Genomic DNA, 18,647 nt, shown 5'->3' with positions numbered 1-18,647 from the left:
AAGAGCAATTATTAAATTGGAGAGTATAAGAGTTTTCATTTCTTGCATGCTGCTGACACAAATGAAGATTGGTTTGTCTGCCTTGCTGAATGGTATTCATGGTCACTTATCACCCAACGTGTATTGTGTGTGAATTGATATGTGTTTGGCTCTTTGAGGGTTTTAAACAGATAACTAAACTTCAGTGTGTAATTTTCCATTCCACATTCACAAAATGTTTGGCTTCAACACAAAAATCCACATGTCTGAATTATCTTTTAAGTTCGGCTATTAATTTGCACCTAGTTCCAACGTCCTTGCCCTCCATCCAAAAGAACTAATGAATCTTTTTGTTTCCTGTTTCATTTTAAGAGTGGATTGTTTGGGAATGCTAACTTTGCTTTGGGTTTTCTTCTTTTTTTTTATGCAGCTTTTGAAATATTCCAGTTGTTTGCCATTACTCACTCTCCCCACCCCACCTCAATGCTTGAAATTTGAGCCACGTGATGTTTCTAGTGTTTCATGATCTCCTCTCATATGTTTGGTTTTGGTTGTTGAGCCAGTAGTGTTTTGTAGTTTGGGTTTTGTTTCTGTCCTCAAACCCCCCAGTTCCTTGTTCTACTAACCAATTCTTGCCTCCGTATTTTCTCATCCTCCTTTTCCTTCCCCTGGTGTAGATCAAAGTGGTCAAAGCATTCCATAGTTCCCTCCACGAAAGCATTCAGAAACCCAAGAACCAAAACTCCATCCACAACTTCATGACCCACCCTGAATTCGCCATAGATGAGGAGGGGCCACGAACACCACTCCTGGATGAGCAAGAAGAGGAAAATTTTGAAAAGGTCTCTAAGCCTGGGACTAGGATGCTCCCGTTGGATGGTGAGGTCACTCCACAAGCCAACAAAAACAACAATGCAGTGGATTGCTGCCAAGTGCAAATTGTTGCCTGCCACTCAGACAGCCCTCTACACAGCCTGGAGACATCAGTTTGAACTTCATTCTCTGACTCCCATTCCTGCCTTCCTTATTTCCCTTTTCATCTACCCCGTCACTAAGGGGATGATGGGACTTTTCACTGTCATGTCAGCTGCTCCCAAGTATGTGTGAACCCCCACCTGGCCATGAAGAGGCAAGAGCACAGACCTACGAGGACTTAAGCTGAAACCTGAGTTGGGGTTTGTAGCAGGACCCAGTTAGACCCCAGGCAAGTAATGAATGGTAGGTCTACTCCTTGCCTGTATCAGTTGTCATTTTTAAAGAAATGACAAGAATCCTTTTGGCATTTACCCCAACCCAAATTCTTACCAGTATTCATACCTGTGTCATCCATCTCCTCACTTCTGGATTTTTACCCTATGAGTCTGTGCTGTTTACAAGCTCAGTTAAAAGTTCAGAGTGACAAATATCCTCAAATGAAATGTGTTGAGGTAAGAATGGAAGGTATAGAATCAGCCTATAGAGTGATTGTTTTAAAACAATTTTTCCATTTTGAAAACTTATACCTAAAGCCCTTTACCTCTTTCTGCCCTTCCAGTCAAGCCTCCCCATGGTCTCTTGGTCTTTTGTGACCATTGTCTTCCTTAGCTTCACTATTTTTTTTTTTTTAAGTTGTGATGATTAGAAAATGGAAAGGACATGGATGAGTTAAGTCGACTTTGACCATTCTCCCTTCTGGCCCCAGTGGAGCCCTTGACTTAGTTCTAGAGGCAGATAGGTTTCTTTGCTAACAGGGTCCTTTGGAAACAATTGAGAGCTGGTAAAAATATATTCCTGTTGTTGCCAGGTTATCTACTTCTAAATGCCATCTTGTCAGGTGTGTGTGGTTTCTAAGTGCCAGGGAGATCAGCATTGACGTGAAGCTTGCATATATGCGGTTTGTAGTTTTTACCTGAAGCCTGAGCTTTCTCCTGTTCCTAAAGTGGTGGCAAAGGAATGAATTAAGAATGACCTTGCCTCCTAACTGGACTTGGAAAACAGACCATCAAAGTCAACTCTGTGGAGTCCTCCTCGGGGTGACCACTACTGCTTTCAAAGCCATCCACCAAGGCTCTTCCAGGGCAGGACCTGACTGTTGGGAGAGTGAGTACTGAGCAGCCTTGGGAGAGACCAAAGTGCCATTCCAGCAGCATCTGAGCAAACCTTCCTGTCAGAAACCAGAAACCTTGAGCTTAGATGGCTGGGGACCAGCTTTGACATGCCCTTTAGTTTTCTAATTCTACTCTTTGCCATGTCCGCTAACATCAGTCTCTGAAAAGGCCCCAGCCTTTCTCAAATATTCTGATTTTGAAAACATGTATCCAAAGTGGGAGGCTTCAGTGACGCTTTGCCGACTTAAAGGAGCAAAAGACCCACCCTGAAAAGCTCGCCTCCTTCCACCCTCCCTCTTGCACACCCCACTCAAGCCCCCTCCAGAATGTGCTCAATGCTGCACAGTTAAGCCCTGTGCCTTCTCTCCCTGAACACTGCCCAAAGCGTCCCCTTCCCACCTGTCTCTCAGGAGCCAGGGACTTGGCTAGGAGATTTGTTAAGTGTTCCTTAATGCAACAGGGTGGAGCCGCGTTTGCAGGATCTCCATTTCTATCCCTACCATGCTGCTGTAAGCTCTTCAGTGTAGGGGTCAGCTCATGTCTGCCAATTCCCATCTCCCACTGGGTAAATGAAGCCTACCCCCTCTTTCTAGAGTGATGGGAGTAGGGAGAAGGGGCTTGAGGCTGTTAGGAACTGCCAAATTTCCATTTGGGAGTCAGGTGACCCGAACCTCTCCTCTCCGGCCTTTTCTTCTGGATCCCTCCTCCCTCACCCTTTCACCTGAGCTGCCCTAGGAAGGAAGAATAAAGAAACAGTATCCCCTGCACATCCCTATTACTACATCAGCTACCGATCTGATTTTGGTTTTGTAAAGGTTACATGTTTCAGTGATCTTTTCTCTGTCTTCAATACTAATGGGGGGAAAAATAGCTCACCCGAGGCGTTAGGTGTTCACATATATATTTATTAAGTACAGTGGAAGATTTAGTTCTGTCGAGTCTTTTTATTACCTCAGATCAGTTTTTAAAACAAACTTTGGAGGCTATTTTATCATTCCTGCTCCCAAAAGACTCTCATGGTGCCTGACAGGTTACTTGTGAGGGCTTGTGTCTACTTGTTTAAAGTCAATGGGGATTTTGTGTGTATTCTAGTTTCCATAGTAGGAGAGAAAATATAGACATATTATGCAAAAAAATATAGTTTTCTTTAGATGAGAAACTGATATTTTTTGAGTCAGCCATATGTATTTTGTTTAAAGGATTTAAAATAAAGTGCTGTCATGTAACCCTGTGGAAGGGAGCACATAACCAGCTGTTAGACATGGCAGGTGACTTATAGTATATTTGCAATTGGTTTTAAAACCAATGCACCAAACTTCCTTTCTCCAAACAGCCATCTTTATACTTAGGGGAAAAAAATTTGTTGGGTTCTAGAATGTTTTTAATATAAATTTGTTGATATGGAATTAAGTTTGAGTGTTTACGTGCATATATTTTTTATATAATTTTTTTTTCCTGTTCAGTTTCAGTGATCCAACTGGCAGTGAATAAATATGGCATAAGTTAATAAAGCTTTCCCCAAAAATGGTGCTTTGGATTTGAAAAGGGTCTGATGGGGAAAAGGGGGAAATATTTTCCTAGATTCCTCTCTTGATAAACCTAGAAGAATGGGCAGTGGATTACGGATGGGAAGGAAGGCATCCAGGAAGAAGGGACAGCCAGCAGGAAATGAGTGTGCACCCCCATGGAAATGGGTACCAGGAACTCGTGATCAGGATCAGGGACCTCAGATAGATTTATATTTCTTGAAGAACAGCTGGCAGAGTGGTACCCAAGACGCTGGGCTGCAAGGATACTCTCTCTGATTTGGGGTTTGCATTTTTTATGGTTCTTTTCACCTCCTGTTTCCCCTGGAGTTTTCCATTAGCGACTTTTTGTGCAAGGATTTGATTTGAGACTTCCTTCCCTCCCCTAGAAAAGTTTCACGTAATATATTAGTTGGGAGGTAGAGCTCTAAGTGGAAAAATAAAGGCTGGTTCTAGCCTGGGTGACAGTCTTGAGTAGATCCTTCCCACAGGTGCCCTCTGCCCTCTGAAATGACTCTCCAACTCTAAAGGTTGTAGAGAGACCACCGAGAAATCCCGCCAGCACTTGTGAGTTCTTTAGAGTTTGCGTTCCTTCTTCCCGTTGAGCTTCAGAGGGGGGAGTCTGCACACTTAAATCTGAGTGATGACCTTACTGCCAAAAACCAGAGGGGTGTGGCAAGCTCACATGTGCCCTGAAACCTCTGAACACGTCACTTCCTTTCTTTCTTCCTTTCCCTGCCTAGTGATTGAAGCAGTCCATGATGCCATCACGAAGTGCGTACTTCCTCACTCTTCCTCGCTCTCCGTATCTGAGGACCACCCCACTACTGTGGTGGGGGTGGGGCACTTATAAATGTCTGCTCTTCTTAAGCCATTCCAGGCTTTTCCTCAGAAAAGACCAGACACCCTTCCATTTAGCTCAGTGCTGTCCTTTGCCTTCCCAGCCCTGCTGTTGGGCCTGCTGTCCCCTTTCCTCCTGATTAGGAGAGATGGAGGGAAGTGAGCTCCCCATGGCTGAATTGGCCTTTCGTTCATGTTTCTCCCCATATGTATATATGCCATATGTGAATATGCCATATATATGTGCCAACAAACCTATCTGTGTTGTTCTTTTCAAATCAGCAGATAGGAATTTTGAGTTTCTTCTTTTTTTTTTTTTTTTTTTTTTCAGTAACTAGTATAACAGGCACTGGTATTTTTGTATAAAAGGAAAAAAAAACAAAACAAAAGATTGACTATTGTGATCTGCATGACATAAACAAACAAATGGTGATATCAAAGCAATGTGTACCCCAGTGTGTGTTGCCGTAATCTGCAGTTCAGCTAAACCGTGTGCCCAATCTGTATTTGCATTTTGATATTATTTAAGCTCTCTGTACAATGTTTTGCATGTATTTATAGGGTTCTTAGGAAAAAAATGCTATAAACTGGCAAATCTGAAATTCAAATATGTTGTTCCATTGAGAAAGGAAGAATAGAAGGGGAGTTTTAAAAGAAGGGGAAAAAAAGGATAATTTTTTTGGAACCAATAAAGCTGTTGCTGACGAGCAGAAACCAAACTGTTGTGCACTGAGAATAAAAACCCATGCCCACTTGAGACTGTGCTGTGCTCAATGTGTATCCACTTTTGGGTAATGTCAATGGTTGTCAAAGTTGAGAAGGGGTCTGCCATGGCTACATGGAGAGCTCACCTGTGCAAGCCCAGAACTTAGCCTGTCACTGGACCCTGACATGCTTCTCTGCCAACGCTTGCCTCTGGTGACTCGCAGCCCTGGTTGCCAGTTTCATTCCCTTGGAGTACAAGCTTTGCTCTGCCCACCTTGGTTAGAATCTGCAGTCAGAGAACTGTGAAGCTGAAGCTTTTGAAGAAAGGATGAATTTGGAAGGATGAAAAAGAGTCAGGCTTGGCAGTCCTTTCTTTCTTTTCTTTGTTTTATTTTTTTTGTTTTTAACAAAACACCTATCGGGAAAATTAGTTTCCCGTATAGCAGCATTCCCTGTCTTCCTTCTGGGGTTCTCCAGTTCCCACCTTCCCAAAGGCTTTTGGAGAGGTTGGGAGTTTGTTTGTTGTTTGTTTTAGCTGTTCCATTCACTGGGTCTCTAGCATGACTAATAGTAGGCCTTAGTTTCAGGTCAAAACAGCTTCCTGGCAGGTCATTTAAGTTCTGAGCTCTCATATCTGAGAACACAGAACTCCTTCCAGCAACTCTCATCCAGGCACACAATCAAGTCCCCTTCTCTCTTTTAAAACAGCAAGGAGGATTTCCCTGGTGGCGCAGTGGTTAAGAATCCGCCTGCCAGTGCAGGGGACACGGGTTCAATCCCTGGTCCGGGAAGATCCCACATGCCGCGGAGCAACTAAGCCCATGAGCCACAACTACTGAGCCTGCGCTCTAGAGCCTGCAAGCCACAACTGCTGAGCCCACGTGCCACAACTACTGAGCCCACATGCCACAACTACTGAGCCTGCACTCTAGAGCCCGTGCTCCGCAACAAAGAGAAGCTACCACAATAAGCCCACGCGCCTCAACGAAGACCCAACGCAGCCAAAAATAAATTAAAAATAAATAAATTTTTTTAAAATAAAATAAATAAATAGAACAGCAAGGAAGGAAAGGACTTTGTTGGCTCCCCAAGGTATTTTAGGAAAAGTGTGATGTTGAAGAATAGCCCAACTCTACTGGCTGTTTGAACAGGCTGGTTCCGAAGGAGGAATGAGCCCTTGAAAGAGTCTTCTGTAGTGAGAAGTCTTATCCCCACTTTTCCTGCCTGTCCCAGGTTGCTCTCCACAGGCACAGCCACACTGCCTTAGTTTCTTTGAAACATGTTGGGGAGAAAATAATTAATAACCAACCAAACAAACGGGCTGGGACTTATTTGATAACAAATCATTCACAAAACAGAACTAAAGTCTCTTTCTTTGCACTGTAGCTTCCATCCCAAATACCCTTGCTTAAAAGGGGTGCAAAATACACAAAATACACACACACACACACAAAACTAGAGTCCTTTCTAAAGCTTGGCCCTATATTTCCCCTCTTACTCTCACCTTGTCTTCGTTGGGCCCTAGAACTGTGCCTCTCTGCTACGCCAAACAGGATTTTTTTTTTTTTTAATTTATTTTTTGGCTGCATTGGGTCTTCATTGCTGCACGCGGGCTTTCTCTAGTTGTGGCGAGCGGGGGCTACTCTTCATTGCAGTGCATGGGCTTCTCATTGCGGTGGCTTCTCTTGTGGTGCAGCACGGGCTCTAGGCGCATGGGCTTCAGTAGTTGTGGCACGCGGGCTCAGTAGTTGTGGCTCACGGGCTCTAGAGCGCAGGCTCAGTAGTTGTGGCTCACGGGCTTAGTTGCTCCACGGCATGTGGGACCTTCCCAGGCCAGGGCTCGAACCCGTGTCCCCTGCATTGGCAGGCGGATTCTTAACCACTGCGCCACCAGAGAAGTTCGCCAAACAGGATCTTAAGGATCCATACCTCCTAACCCCACTGTGTGGTGAGGCATGAAGAAGAGCTACAAAGTAGCTTTCTGGCAGAGACCAGTGTTTCCTAAGACATTGGTTTCATGGGGTGTAAAGCCAGCTCAGCTCCTTAGGCCTAAATTACCATATGGAAAAAAAGCATGCTCTTTCCTTCCATCTTTTCCCTACCCCTGCTTGTAAAAAAAGTAGTTTCTTTGCCCTCCATCTTTAATAATGGCTTGTGAATCTCCTCTTTCTCAGCTACCATATCCTCTCCCTGTGGTCATCGGGTTTGTTTGAAACTCTCCATCAAGACTGACTGATTCCCCCACCCCAAGTATATACACACAACTAGGAACTCCCTGACTTGAACTCTGCACAAATCCAAGGATTACTCACTGGATTTGAGTGAGTAAGCTGGTTACCAACCAGTATGCTGGTTACCAACCCCTGACCTGGGTCCATGTCACTGCAAGCAGGATAAAAACGCTATGTCCTTTACCAGCAAACTTTGAAACCCTGTTGTAAATAAAACACACCTATTACTATCTCTGTGTTATGTTGTTAACATCCAGTTGTCCCCAACATGCACCTAAGCCCCGAGAAGTAATAACTAGCTAGATTCATAGACCAGAATACTTTTAGCCTTGACCCTTAGCCTTTTAGGCAGTGACTTCTGGGTTCTGGGCTTGCCCATATCTTGTTGGAACTAATCGTAAATCTTCTCTGAAATTTATTTCAAAGAACACCTCCCAATCCTCAGTAAATACACACATAGAAGGGAGTGGTCTCTTTGGAATGTCCTCCCAGTGTCACCTCCTGGGAGGCTGGTGTCAAAACCAAAATGCCACTTCACACTTACTTACAATGAGAATTTAAATGACCCACGTATTTGGAAACCCAAATTAGAATCAGAAGTTTAACTGATGCTCATGGAGTACTTGAGCTGTCTGAGTGGCTGGCGCCATCACATTCAGAGCCAGTTGCACCGTCCCTACTCGGATAGACCTGGCCCCTGAGTTCAGGCTCAGGCCCCACTTGGTTTCTCTGATGTCCCCTGTACTAATGGCCATGCAGACCATCCTCCAAACAGCACAGTTGATTAGGTTAAGTTTCTTGTTTTAATTCCAGATCTTCATATCCTGGCCTTATTTAAAGCAAATATAGGGAATTCCCTGGCAGTCCAGTGGTGAGGACTCCATGCTTTCACTACCGAGGGCGTGGGTTCAGTCCCTGGTCTGGGAACTAAGATCTCACAAGCCGCTTGGCGTGGCCAAAACAATTAAATTAAAAAAATAAAGTAAATATATATGAAAACTTTTGAAAGAGAACGTGAAGGTGAGGAGGGAAGGTCTGGAAACTAGTGATTGCCTTCAGCCACGGTTATCCAAACCCTTCATTTGAGTCAAGCATTCCTGCACCTTTTGCATTAAACCTTTGAATTGAAACTGCTGCTAATCAGGTAGGAGAGAAAAGGGGTTGGAATGTTCTTCTGCTCACCCTTTGGTGGAGGAGCTTAAACAGAAAAATTAGATAGAGTAAAATCCTGATGTGAAGTCTGCTTCTTGACTGGCTTGATTTTCCATCTCTACAATGAGAAAGTGGAACTACATGAATCATTTTCCAGTTATACTTTGAAGACCTGAAAGGGATTCCTCAGCAATGATTCAGAGCCCACGGTGTTCATTTTTTCTTTTTTTTAAGTGTTTGGCTTCCAGGTCAGCTGTAGCTTTAAAAAATGACTTAAAAGCACTATGAACTAGTTATCTCTAAGGTCCTCCAGCTCTGGAATGCTAAGGTTCTAATTAACAAATCAAATAATCAGTGCTGAAATGATCCAAACTTAGGTGACAATGTCACAAGTTGTGTGATTAAACACACAAGCAAGCATAATTGGGTTCCTGTCTTCATTGTCTCCCATTATAATTATCAACGTAAGCATAAATAATATAGAGTAAAACTTAGTGATTATAGTCCATTCTGCAGAGATTGTTATCTGGCTGTTCTGCTTTGGAATTTGCTGTGAAGAAGAACAGTAGTTCGGGAATCCAGAGATCTAACCCAATGGAATGGCATAAAATTAGAGAAGCAAAGTAGCTCATTTGAGCTTTGGTGGAAAGAGCTGGCCTGGGAATTAGAAGGCCTGTGTTATAATCCCAACCCTGCTGCTAATTTGCTGTGTGACCTAAGGGTCTCTCCAACTGTGACACTCTTTCTTGCTCTGGTGTCTAAAATTGCTATTAATAACCATAAGAGAACGTCTAGATGGTGTTTCTGCATTGCTTTATCTTCCCTGAAATGCGGCACTGTGTGTGCATTGAGCACTACTGCATACCGGGACAGTACCTGCAGGCTTCACTTGGGGCTCAGACACTCACACCTGCAACAAAGACAAATTGTTCCATAGCCCCTAAAGTACAAGAAATCTGTTTCTCTTCTTTTCTAAATCAAGTCAAATCTAGCACCAAACTAGCTAGCACTGGCCAAGGCCTGTGAGCGGCCTCTGCTAGTCATTTTTTTTTTTTTTTAATTTATTTATTTATTTTTGGCTGTGTTGGGTCTTCGTTTCTGTGCGAGGGCTTTCTCTAGTTGCGGCAAGCAGGGGCCACTCTTCATCGCGTTGCACGGGCCTTGCATTGTCGCGGCCTCTCTTGTTGCGGAGCACAGGCTCCAGACGCGCAGGCTCAGTAGTTGTGGCTCACGGGCCTAGTTGCTCCGCGGCATGTGGGATCTTCCCAGACCAGGGCTCGAACCCGTGTCCCCTGCATTGGCAGGCAGATTCTCAACCACTGCGCCACCAGGGAAGCCCTGCTAGTCATTTTTTATGGTCTCATCTCCTCCACTTGAATATTGGTCCACTCATTCATTCATCAAGTATTTATTATGCCAGATACCAATGTATGCACTGGGGATACAACAGGAACAAAACAAAGACCCTGACCTTTTTGAATTTAGTCTTGTGGAGAGAGCCAAAACAAACAAGTAAATACAGAGCATATGGAATGGTAACAAGGACCAAGGAGAAAAGTAAAGTGGTGTAAGGAAAATAGGGAGCACAGGGCATGAGGGTTGCTCTTTTGTAGAGTGGTCAGGGAAGCCCTCTCTGACAAAGGAGACTGTGAAGAGAAGCGAAGGAAGTAAAAGGGTGAGCTAGGTAAATATGGAGAGGAAAGAGATTCAAAACAAAGGGCATAGCAAGTGCAAAGGCCCTGAGGCAGGTGCTCTTGCTTTGTTTGAGGACATGCAGGGAAGCCAGGGATTGGCACTGAGTGACCAAGTGGGAAAGTGAAGAGATAAGTTCGGAGATGGAGGGCTGGAAGTGGACGCAAGAACCTATAAGCCAGTATAAGGTTGGCTTTCATGAAACAGGAATTCATTGGAGGGTTTTAACTGAGGATTCCAATGATCTATCTTACAGTTTAAGGGGATCACTTTGGCTATTGTGTGGCTGCAATCAAGGGAAAATGGAAGGACAGTAATGCAGCTTTAGCTAGCACACATGCCACACATGGGCCTAGGCTAATACTAAGGGATACAGGTAAATTCAAGCCCCACTGTCATGCTGTTGTCCTATGACACACAAAATAGTGAAAAGAAAATGCTTGTTCAGAAAAACTTGCCACCCCAGCTTGTTCAGGATGCCCTAGTTAATGAAATGATTGAAATAACATTTTATTCACTCACACAAGAAGGAAACAAAGAAAACCATCTTGACCTGTGCCTTCCCCATTCCAGCTTCCCAGTCCTGTTGTCATGCTGCTGCCTGGTCCCCAGGCAGGCCCTCTGCTCTCAGCACCTCCTCTGACCTGCGCTGTGCTCTAATCTGATTCTTGATGTGACTACCCACCCTGCTCCCTCTGCTGAGGAGTCATCACCCTCCTGCCAGAGCCTCTCTGCCTGTATGGGCTCAGGGGATGGAAGCCAGCTCTCTCACAGCTCTGGGGCTGAGGGAAGACCGGGCTGTCAGCCTCACAGCTATCTATGCTCCGTGGCTCTCCAGCTGCCAGGACTCAGGGGCAGGCTGCCAAACGAAGAACTCCAGAAGGACCAAGCTGGCCGAGGTCGGCCTTCTCTCAGGACACCAGGCTTAAGGAAAGGGCTCGCTTACCTGTCGGCAGTGCCCACCCACCTCCTCCACTGGGGCTTAGCGGAGGGGACAGAAGCTATCCCCTAGTCTGGTCACACTCCTTGCTTCCAAATTCTCCTCACTCTTCCCAAGGACCTTTGGTTGAGTGGGGGCAGGGAGCAGAGAGGTGAAAGAAATATTTCTGTACTTTCTAAATCGTTTTGTCCTAATCCTGCTTTCTCACAACGTTAACTTAAAAGGAAGGTATTCTCTGCCTTTGTTCTGTTTCAGACATGCCTGGACTGGAGAAGGCCTCCAGGATACGAGCAAATGAGCATAGAGGGGTGGGATTGCTGCCATTAAGGCTCCAGCTGTCATCCTGCTCCACTGTCCCAGCCCCCAGACCTTCAAAAACAAAGCCTGACTGCAGTTGTCTTTCACACAGGGCAATTTTGGCATTTTGGGGGCCCAGAAATACAAAAGCCACCGTTAACCCCTTCCTAGGACAAAGGAGACCCAACACAGGACCTCAGGTTGCCCTTCCTGTGAGGTGCAGGGAGAGCAGTGCAGAGATGGCTTTGTCCTTTGGCCCATTAGTGCACAGCAAGAAAAAGACGAGGACACTCATTTCTTTCTCAATATCTCACCCTGTTACACACTTAAGTCATAAATTCACAGCAGCAATAAGCACCTGAGAGAACTTCTCCAGTCAGGCACCGTGCCAAATGCCAGAGATGTAATAAATTAAAACACAGTCTCTGCCCTGAGAGGGTTCAAAGTCTACTTGGGGAGACACATTTAAACAACTAATCCCAACAATTGAGAGGTGCTGTTACACACGGTGCCACGGGGACACAGAAGACCAAGAATCCAGTTCCAGGCGCAAAGGGCTTCACAGAAGTGGTGATGCTTAGGGCACATTTTTTAAAATAACAATTTTATTTTTTATAAAAATGACACTTGATCTTTGCAATAATTCAAACAATGGGTCCGAAAAAGAAAATAACAAAATACCTCAAGCCCCACATCCCAGAAATAACCAGTATAAACTCTTAAAATGTGATTTTATTGGAATTCTACAAGAGAAAAAAGAATCTGCTGGTAAAATGAAGGAACTAGTGCAAAGGCCTAGAGTCCGAAAGTAACAATGAGCTGGGTCTGCTTGGAGTTCAGAGTGCCTGCAAGGGGGTGGCCATCCGAGACTGACCACGGCAGGAGAGCCGGGACCGCTTCTGTTTTATGTGCAAAGCCAGTGCCTGGTACTGTGTGGTGGGAGATGTCCCAGAGATATGTGCTTAAAGAATAAAGGACCACGCAAAATGTAGGCAGACTAAGCATCGAGAGAGGAAGAAAGGCCTGAGAGAGCAGTCCATTAAGTGTAAAGAAATGAGTCTCATGCATCAGGAGATGACACGATAATAGCAGCCCCATTTAATGAGCTGTTGCATAAGCCAAGCATTTTTCATTGTTCGACCAATTAATTCTCACAACAGCATTACCTAAACACTATTATTATCGTCATTTTGCATCCAAGGAAACAGCCAAAAAGATTAGAGCACCTGCCCGACATCACCCAGGTAGTAATTTAAGATCTGATACTCTTAACCCAGTGCTCTGTCTTTCCTGAGAGGATTCTGAAAGATTTTTGGTATTAGCAACAACGTTTAGCATGTAGCCCCGCCCCCTCAAAGGGCTTTGCTTGCTTGGACGCTTAAGTTCTGTCTATTTAAAACCAATCTTAATACTTTAGAATCATATGTCACATTCAACCCCTCAAGTCATTGAGTGATTAAAAGCCAACACTAGAGCAATCAGGTTTAAAACACATACCCTGTCACCCAGGAGTGAGTAGTTTTCTTCCGCTATCACGATGAATAACTTCAGGTATCTGTTTTGTGTTTTGAGTGGTGGGTTTGATTGGTTTACGTACCATGGGGAGGGAAAGGAGAGCAGGGAAAGTGGCGCAGCCAGGGCCTGGAAATCCAGAGCTCACTGTGAAGCCTGGGAACTTTCTATGTGGAGGCTGTCTCACTCAAGCGCGGGGGCAGGAGAAAATCACAAGACCGGAGAGATTAGTCTGACTCAAGCCGACTGGGTAGATAAGATAACATGATAAGACCTTGAGATGATCACAGGCAGGGGGAAGTTCTTGAAAAAAATTTTTTTTTAAGTAGCTGTCAGTGTGCTGAGGTTTGGTTCTATCTGCACTTCCCATGTACCATCTTCCAAGTTCCCAGTTCACACACCATCCCCTATTGGCACCAACGGCTCCGGCTCCGGACAGGCCTGTAGAGCCGTCTCTCTTCCTTCGGTCCCAGCCACAAGTGTGATGCAGCAATGGATCTTCTTCCCCTGTGAGGAGTCCTAGTTCTTACTCAGACCCATCCAAAGGAGAGGTGGACAGAGACCCAGGTTCCAGCTCCAGAACCAGCTGCCTCTGAGTCATCTCTGCTTCCTGCCAGGTAAGGCTACTTGGAGGGAAGGCAGCAAGGACCTGCATTGGCAGACCCCAGGGGAGAGCTGGCCAGGGCCAACCTGCAGACCTTTCCCCTGGGAGCCCTCTGGGAGCCTGGACACCGGGCAGGCACCAACACCTCAGGGAAGCTGAGGCCTCAGTGTCCACTGGGATGACATAAGAGAGAAGCATGTGATGAGGCACTGGCTGGCTTCCCTGCCATCCAGCTGGGAATTCATTTCCTTGTGGAAAGTGACATCAGAGGCTCTTCTTCACTAATAGTCTTAGTGGCCCCTTCTCCTTGGACTCTCCCAAGACTAAAGAGTGTCAGGAAATGCGTAAAAGGAAGAGGGGGAGAAAGCTAGAAAAAAAGCTTAGAACAATCTTTGAAGGGACTTCCCTTGTGGCACAGTGGTTAAGAATCCGCCTGCCAATCTTAACAAAAAAAGAAATGGTTCTGAAGAACCTAGGGGCAGGATAGGAATAAAGATGCAGATGTAGAGAATGGACTTGAGGACACAGGGAGTGGGAAGGGTAAGCTGGGACGAAGTGAGAGAGTGGCATGCACATATATACACTACCAAATGTAAAATAGATAGCTAGTGGGAAGCAGCCACATAGCACAGGGAGATCAGCTCAGTGCATTGTGACCACCTAGAGGGGTGGGATAGGGAGGGTGGGAGGGAGACGCAAGAGGGAGGAGATATAGGGATATATGTATATGTATAGCTGATTCACTTTGTTATAAAGCAGAAACTAACACACCATTGTAAAGCAATTATACTCCAATAAAGATGTTAAAAAAAAGAATCCGCCTGCCAATGCAGGGGACACAGGTTCGATCCCTGGTGGGGGAAGATCCCACGTGCCGCGGAGCAACTAAGCCCGTGAGCCACAAGTACTAAGCCCACGCTCTAGAGCCCGCGAGCCACAACTACTGAAGCCCACGCGCCTAGAGCCCGTGCTCTGCAACAAGAGAAGCCACCGCAATGAGAAGTCCATGCACCACAACGAAGAGCAGCCCACTCTCGCCACAACTAGAGAAAGCCCACGTGCAGCAACGAAGACCCAACGCAGCCATAAATAAATAAATAATAAATTTATTTTAAAAAAGCTTTGATGTTTGGGACACTTTGGGTAGACACGGGGAGTGAATCTTACAGCTTCTGAGACAGGTGCACAACAGGCCAGACTGGGATGGATCTTCTCTTGAAGAGCCCTGTAAGCAAGCCAGCCAGCAGCCGGGGGCCCCGAGGGCAGGCCCCCGGGGCCATGTCAATCCTGCTTCATTCTTGGGCTTCATTCTGGGGCTCGTACCCAGAGCAGAGGTCCTCAAAATGTGAAACACAGACCAGTTCTGTCAAAATCACCTGGGAAGTGTTTATGAAAACCACCGGTCCCCCTCTGCACCCTCCGCCCACGAATCAGCAGCGGGTGCCAGGGATCTGCATTTGTTTCTAAAAAGCACCTCCCAGTGCTCTTTAGGTCTGCTGAAACAAACATGGTAAATCTGGAGGCTTATAAAACTCTCAGTGTCTCAGAAACCCAGGGCGAACAATCACAAATCCCTCACCACATTGCCCCATCTTGAATCACGCTCCGCCCAGAACACAGCGCGCCGGCCAGCCCAGGGAACGGGGTGCAGACATGATTGCTTCTACCTTATTAAGAGCTGAGCAGCATTTCCTGGGCCCCGTGCTTCATTAGCACGTTGGCGGTGTTGTTTCCTGTAGCTGACTCTCTGTTTCCATTCTGGCAAAGTGTTTGCTCTCTTATCTCTGCTTTGGGGGTTGGGGGAAGATGAGCTTCTCACGGAGCCTGTCTCTGCCTTCTTGGCAGTTTCCCCACCAGTGCTCCTCACATCCCCCCAACAAGGCAGAGACCCTGGCCCCCTGAGCCTCTCTGCGGAGAACCACACCCAGACGAGCTCGCCCCTCCTGCAGTCGGCATCGCAGCTACATCCAGGTAGAACCAAACCTGTTGTTTCATATTTTGGGTCAAGTCAGCCTGACATTTAAGGGATAGAGGCAAGGTAGGGAGTTGATTGGGGGGTAGAAAGTTCTAGAAAGATAGATGGGAAACTTTAGAAAGAAAAAAATAAAAACCAATAGACTTTATTTGTGAGGGACTTTGGTAAATAAAGATTTAAGAAGATGAATTTTGAGAGTAAAAAGTTGTATGTTAGGGAATGTTCGGAAGACATGGAGACCAGGAGGAGTTCTGTCATTCTTATCTACTACAAAAAGTGGTTATACCACACAGGATTATATGTAAAACACAAACCAATTCTGCCTTTTCTCCTAGGAGTCAGCAATTTAAGAAGAGCCAGGGAAAGTGGCAGACAGGCTGGCAAGCAGATGACGATTAAGAGAAGGCTTAGAAGGAGGAGCTGAAGCCAGAGACGGTCCTGGGATAATGGATGTCACCATACCGACCCGCTCAGAAATCAGAGGGAGGACCTCACAGCCCAGCACTCTGCAGGGAACCCTCAGCAGCCCAGACAGGTAAGTGGCCCGGGTGGTGAGCTCTCCCCTCCCCTGATTTAGACAGAGGGCCCTGGTCTACCCTGGGAGGCTTCTACCCCAGCAGTATTGCCACCCCTCACCAGGGTGGTCCCCTGAGACCAATAAACTCTAGGCTCAGAGAAGTTTACTCAGAACTGCTTGGAGGAAAGAAGTGGGTATTGAGGAGAAAAAGGAGTTGATAGGAGGAGACGAAATATGATAACACTGCATTTCCTTAGAGCTGTCTGCCTGGCCTGGTTGGATTTCTCACGCTCAGAGGCCCTGATTGCTGTCCTCGATCATTTCTGTCTCAGGTCCCACCAATCACTCCTCAAAGAAACAAAAACAAAAACTAGTTCCCACTCTGATGGAAACAAAAAGCCCACTTTTTTCATGTGTTTTAGGCCCTAAAAACTTGCCATGAATAAAAATGGAATCATAGATATGATAAAGATATACCCTTAGAACATAAAACCCCACAGAACTAATCGTAGATGTAAATTTTACAGCTAAAAGCTTCAATATTATATTAAATAAAAAATCCATCAGCCGTTGAAACTTTGACAGTGGGAGGTATAAATTTCAGTGCTATCATAACAGCACAGCTCAAAATAATAAATTTTAAATCACTGTAGTTTGGGGAGGTAAATATCATTACCATGACAAACAAATACATGTCACTTGCAGGTGGACAGAGGCCTTGATGGAGAATGAATTCGTAAAGTGTCAGAACCCTGCAGCTCCCCGGCAAAAAAATCCTATTTCTATATTCATTCATTTGTTTGATAATTTACTCATTCATTAATTTAACAAATATTCATCAGGCCCCTGCTGAGTACCAGGCACTGTTCCAGGCACCAGGTGAACCGGACAGACAAGTTCATGACCTCCTGGAGCTTACAGTCAAGTGGGAGAGTCAGATAGAAACAGATGAACAAATGCATGGATAACATAATGTCAGTCAGTCATAAGTGCTATGAGGAAAAACCAGGGCAGAGTAAGGGGATTGAGAGTACCAGGGAGGCTGTGGCCAGGGAAGACCTGTCTGAGGAGGTGACATTTCAGAAGAGACCTAAATGAAATGAGGGACTGAGCTGTGGGAGAGGGAGCAGCAGGTCTGAGAGACCAGACTGCTTTGCCAGGAACAGCACGGAGTCCTGGCGGTCAAGGTCAGAGGGAAAGTGGTAGGAAATGAGGTCAGAGGCAGGCAGAGGCCAGAACAGAAGAGGCCATGAAGTCCTCACTGGGTAGGGACTATGGATGTTATCCCAAGTGTGATAGGAAGTCATGGGGGGTATCATAGCAAGCAGAGGAGGGACGTGATCTGATTTACCGTTTAGAGGATCACTCTGGCCTGTGTGTGAAGATAGTGTGTTGGGGCCAAGAGTGAAAGCAAGGAGACCCATTAGAGAGGTTCTTGCAAAGGTCCACGTGGAATGCACGGTGGTTCGGACCAGGGTGGTGGTAATGGAGGAGCAAGAGGTGACTGGTTTGGATAGATGCCCAGGGAAGAGCAGACAGAATCTGCTGGTTAACTAGAAGTGGGGTGTGAAAGAAAGAAAACATTCAAGGATGGCTCCAAGGTTTTTGGCCGAGTCATTAGATGATGGGAAACACCAGAGGAGCAGGTTTGTGGGGGGAGAACAGGAGTTCTGTTTCAGACATTTTTGGTTTGAAATGTCTATTAGGCAACCTTGTGGAAATGTCCAATACAGAGTTGGGTAAACAAGCCTAGAACTCAGGAGGACAAAAATCTTCCCTGATAGATGACCTGGTTTCTAGTAATTGGGGGAGCAGGTCTGCTAGTGAGTCCTTCTGTAACCTCAATTGGCTGCTTCTTATAGGCAAAGCAGAGCAGTAACTCCATGCCTGCCTGGGAATTGCATGTAACCCAGAACTTGCTCCATGCATTCGCATTGGTTAAATTCCGCAGAACAACAGAGTGTTGCTCGGAGACCAGCTCCACAAGTTGGTGCTACAGGGGTTATTCAAGTGCAGGCAACCTGGACTCTTGTCCCAGAGCTGCTCCCTAATTGTAAGTTGGGTAATCTTCTCCTTCGAGCAAGACAGAAAGCCCAGGAGCAGGGAATGGGGGAAGCGGGAGCAGGTGGACTTGACATTACAAGTTTGGAAGACAGTGTGAAGCCATAGGAAGAACAGTCTTTGGGCCCAAACAGACCTAGACTCACGTTCCATCATGCTCTTTCCTACCTATGTGATCTTTGACATGTTACTCTACCTTTCTGAGTCTAATTCTCGGATTCCTTGGTCACAAAGAGAAATGGGATTGTTGTACAGATTAAATAAGGTTCACATGCAAAACACTGGCATCCAGTAGGCATTCAAAAGGGATAGGTCCCTTCTCCCATGTCCTATTTCCCTCTCGCCAAGGGAAGATGACCCTCTCTTCCACCACCCAGTCCATCCCACCTCAGCTTTCCTTCACTGGGCTCTCATTCCAAATCCTCGAGCCCTACCTCCTAAAGGAAGCATCTTCTCCAACTTCCCACCCTCCTATGGCTGGGTCATGGCACTTGGTTTTCCTCGCAGAGCTAAAGACCACTACAGCAGC

The 18,647-nt window shown here is 45.9% G+C and overlaps 1 protein-coding gene across 2 annotated transcripts in view; it reads left to right on the top strand.

The window, feature by feature from the left end:
- Positions 1-5,189, top strand: part of ATP2B4 (ATPase plasma membrane Ca2+ transporting 4) — a 91,192-nt gene extending 86,003 nt beyond the window's left edge. For both annotated transcript variants that reach the window (XM_061187475.1, XM_061187476.1), the window contains one exon: positions 657-5,189. In XM_061187475.1, the coding sequence (XP_061043458.1) occupies positions 657-971 (315 nt within the window). In that variant the 3' untranslated portion in view covers positions 972-5,189. The remainder of the gene's footprint in view (positions 1-656) is intronic.
- Positions 5,190-18,647: the final 13,458 nt, after the last annotated feature.

This window comes from Eubalaena glacialis, chromosome 3 (genome assembly GCF_028564815.1).
Source record: "Eubalaena glacialis isolate mEubGla1 chromosome 3, mEubGla1.1.hap2.+ XY, whole genome shotgun sequence".
Taxonomy (NCBI): domain Eukaryota; kingdom Metazoa; phylum Chordata; class Mammalia; order Artiodactyla; family Balaenidae; genus Eubalaena; species Eubalaena glacialis.
The sequence above is the reverse complement of the archived record's forward strand: the minus strand, read 5'-3'. Positions and strand labels throughout refer to the sequence as shown.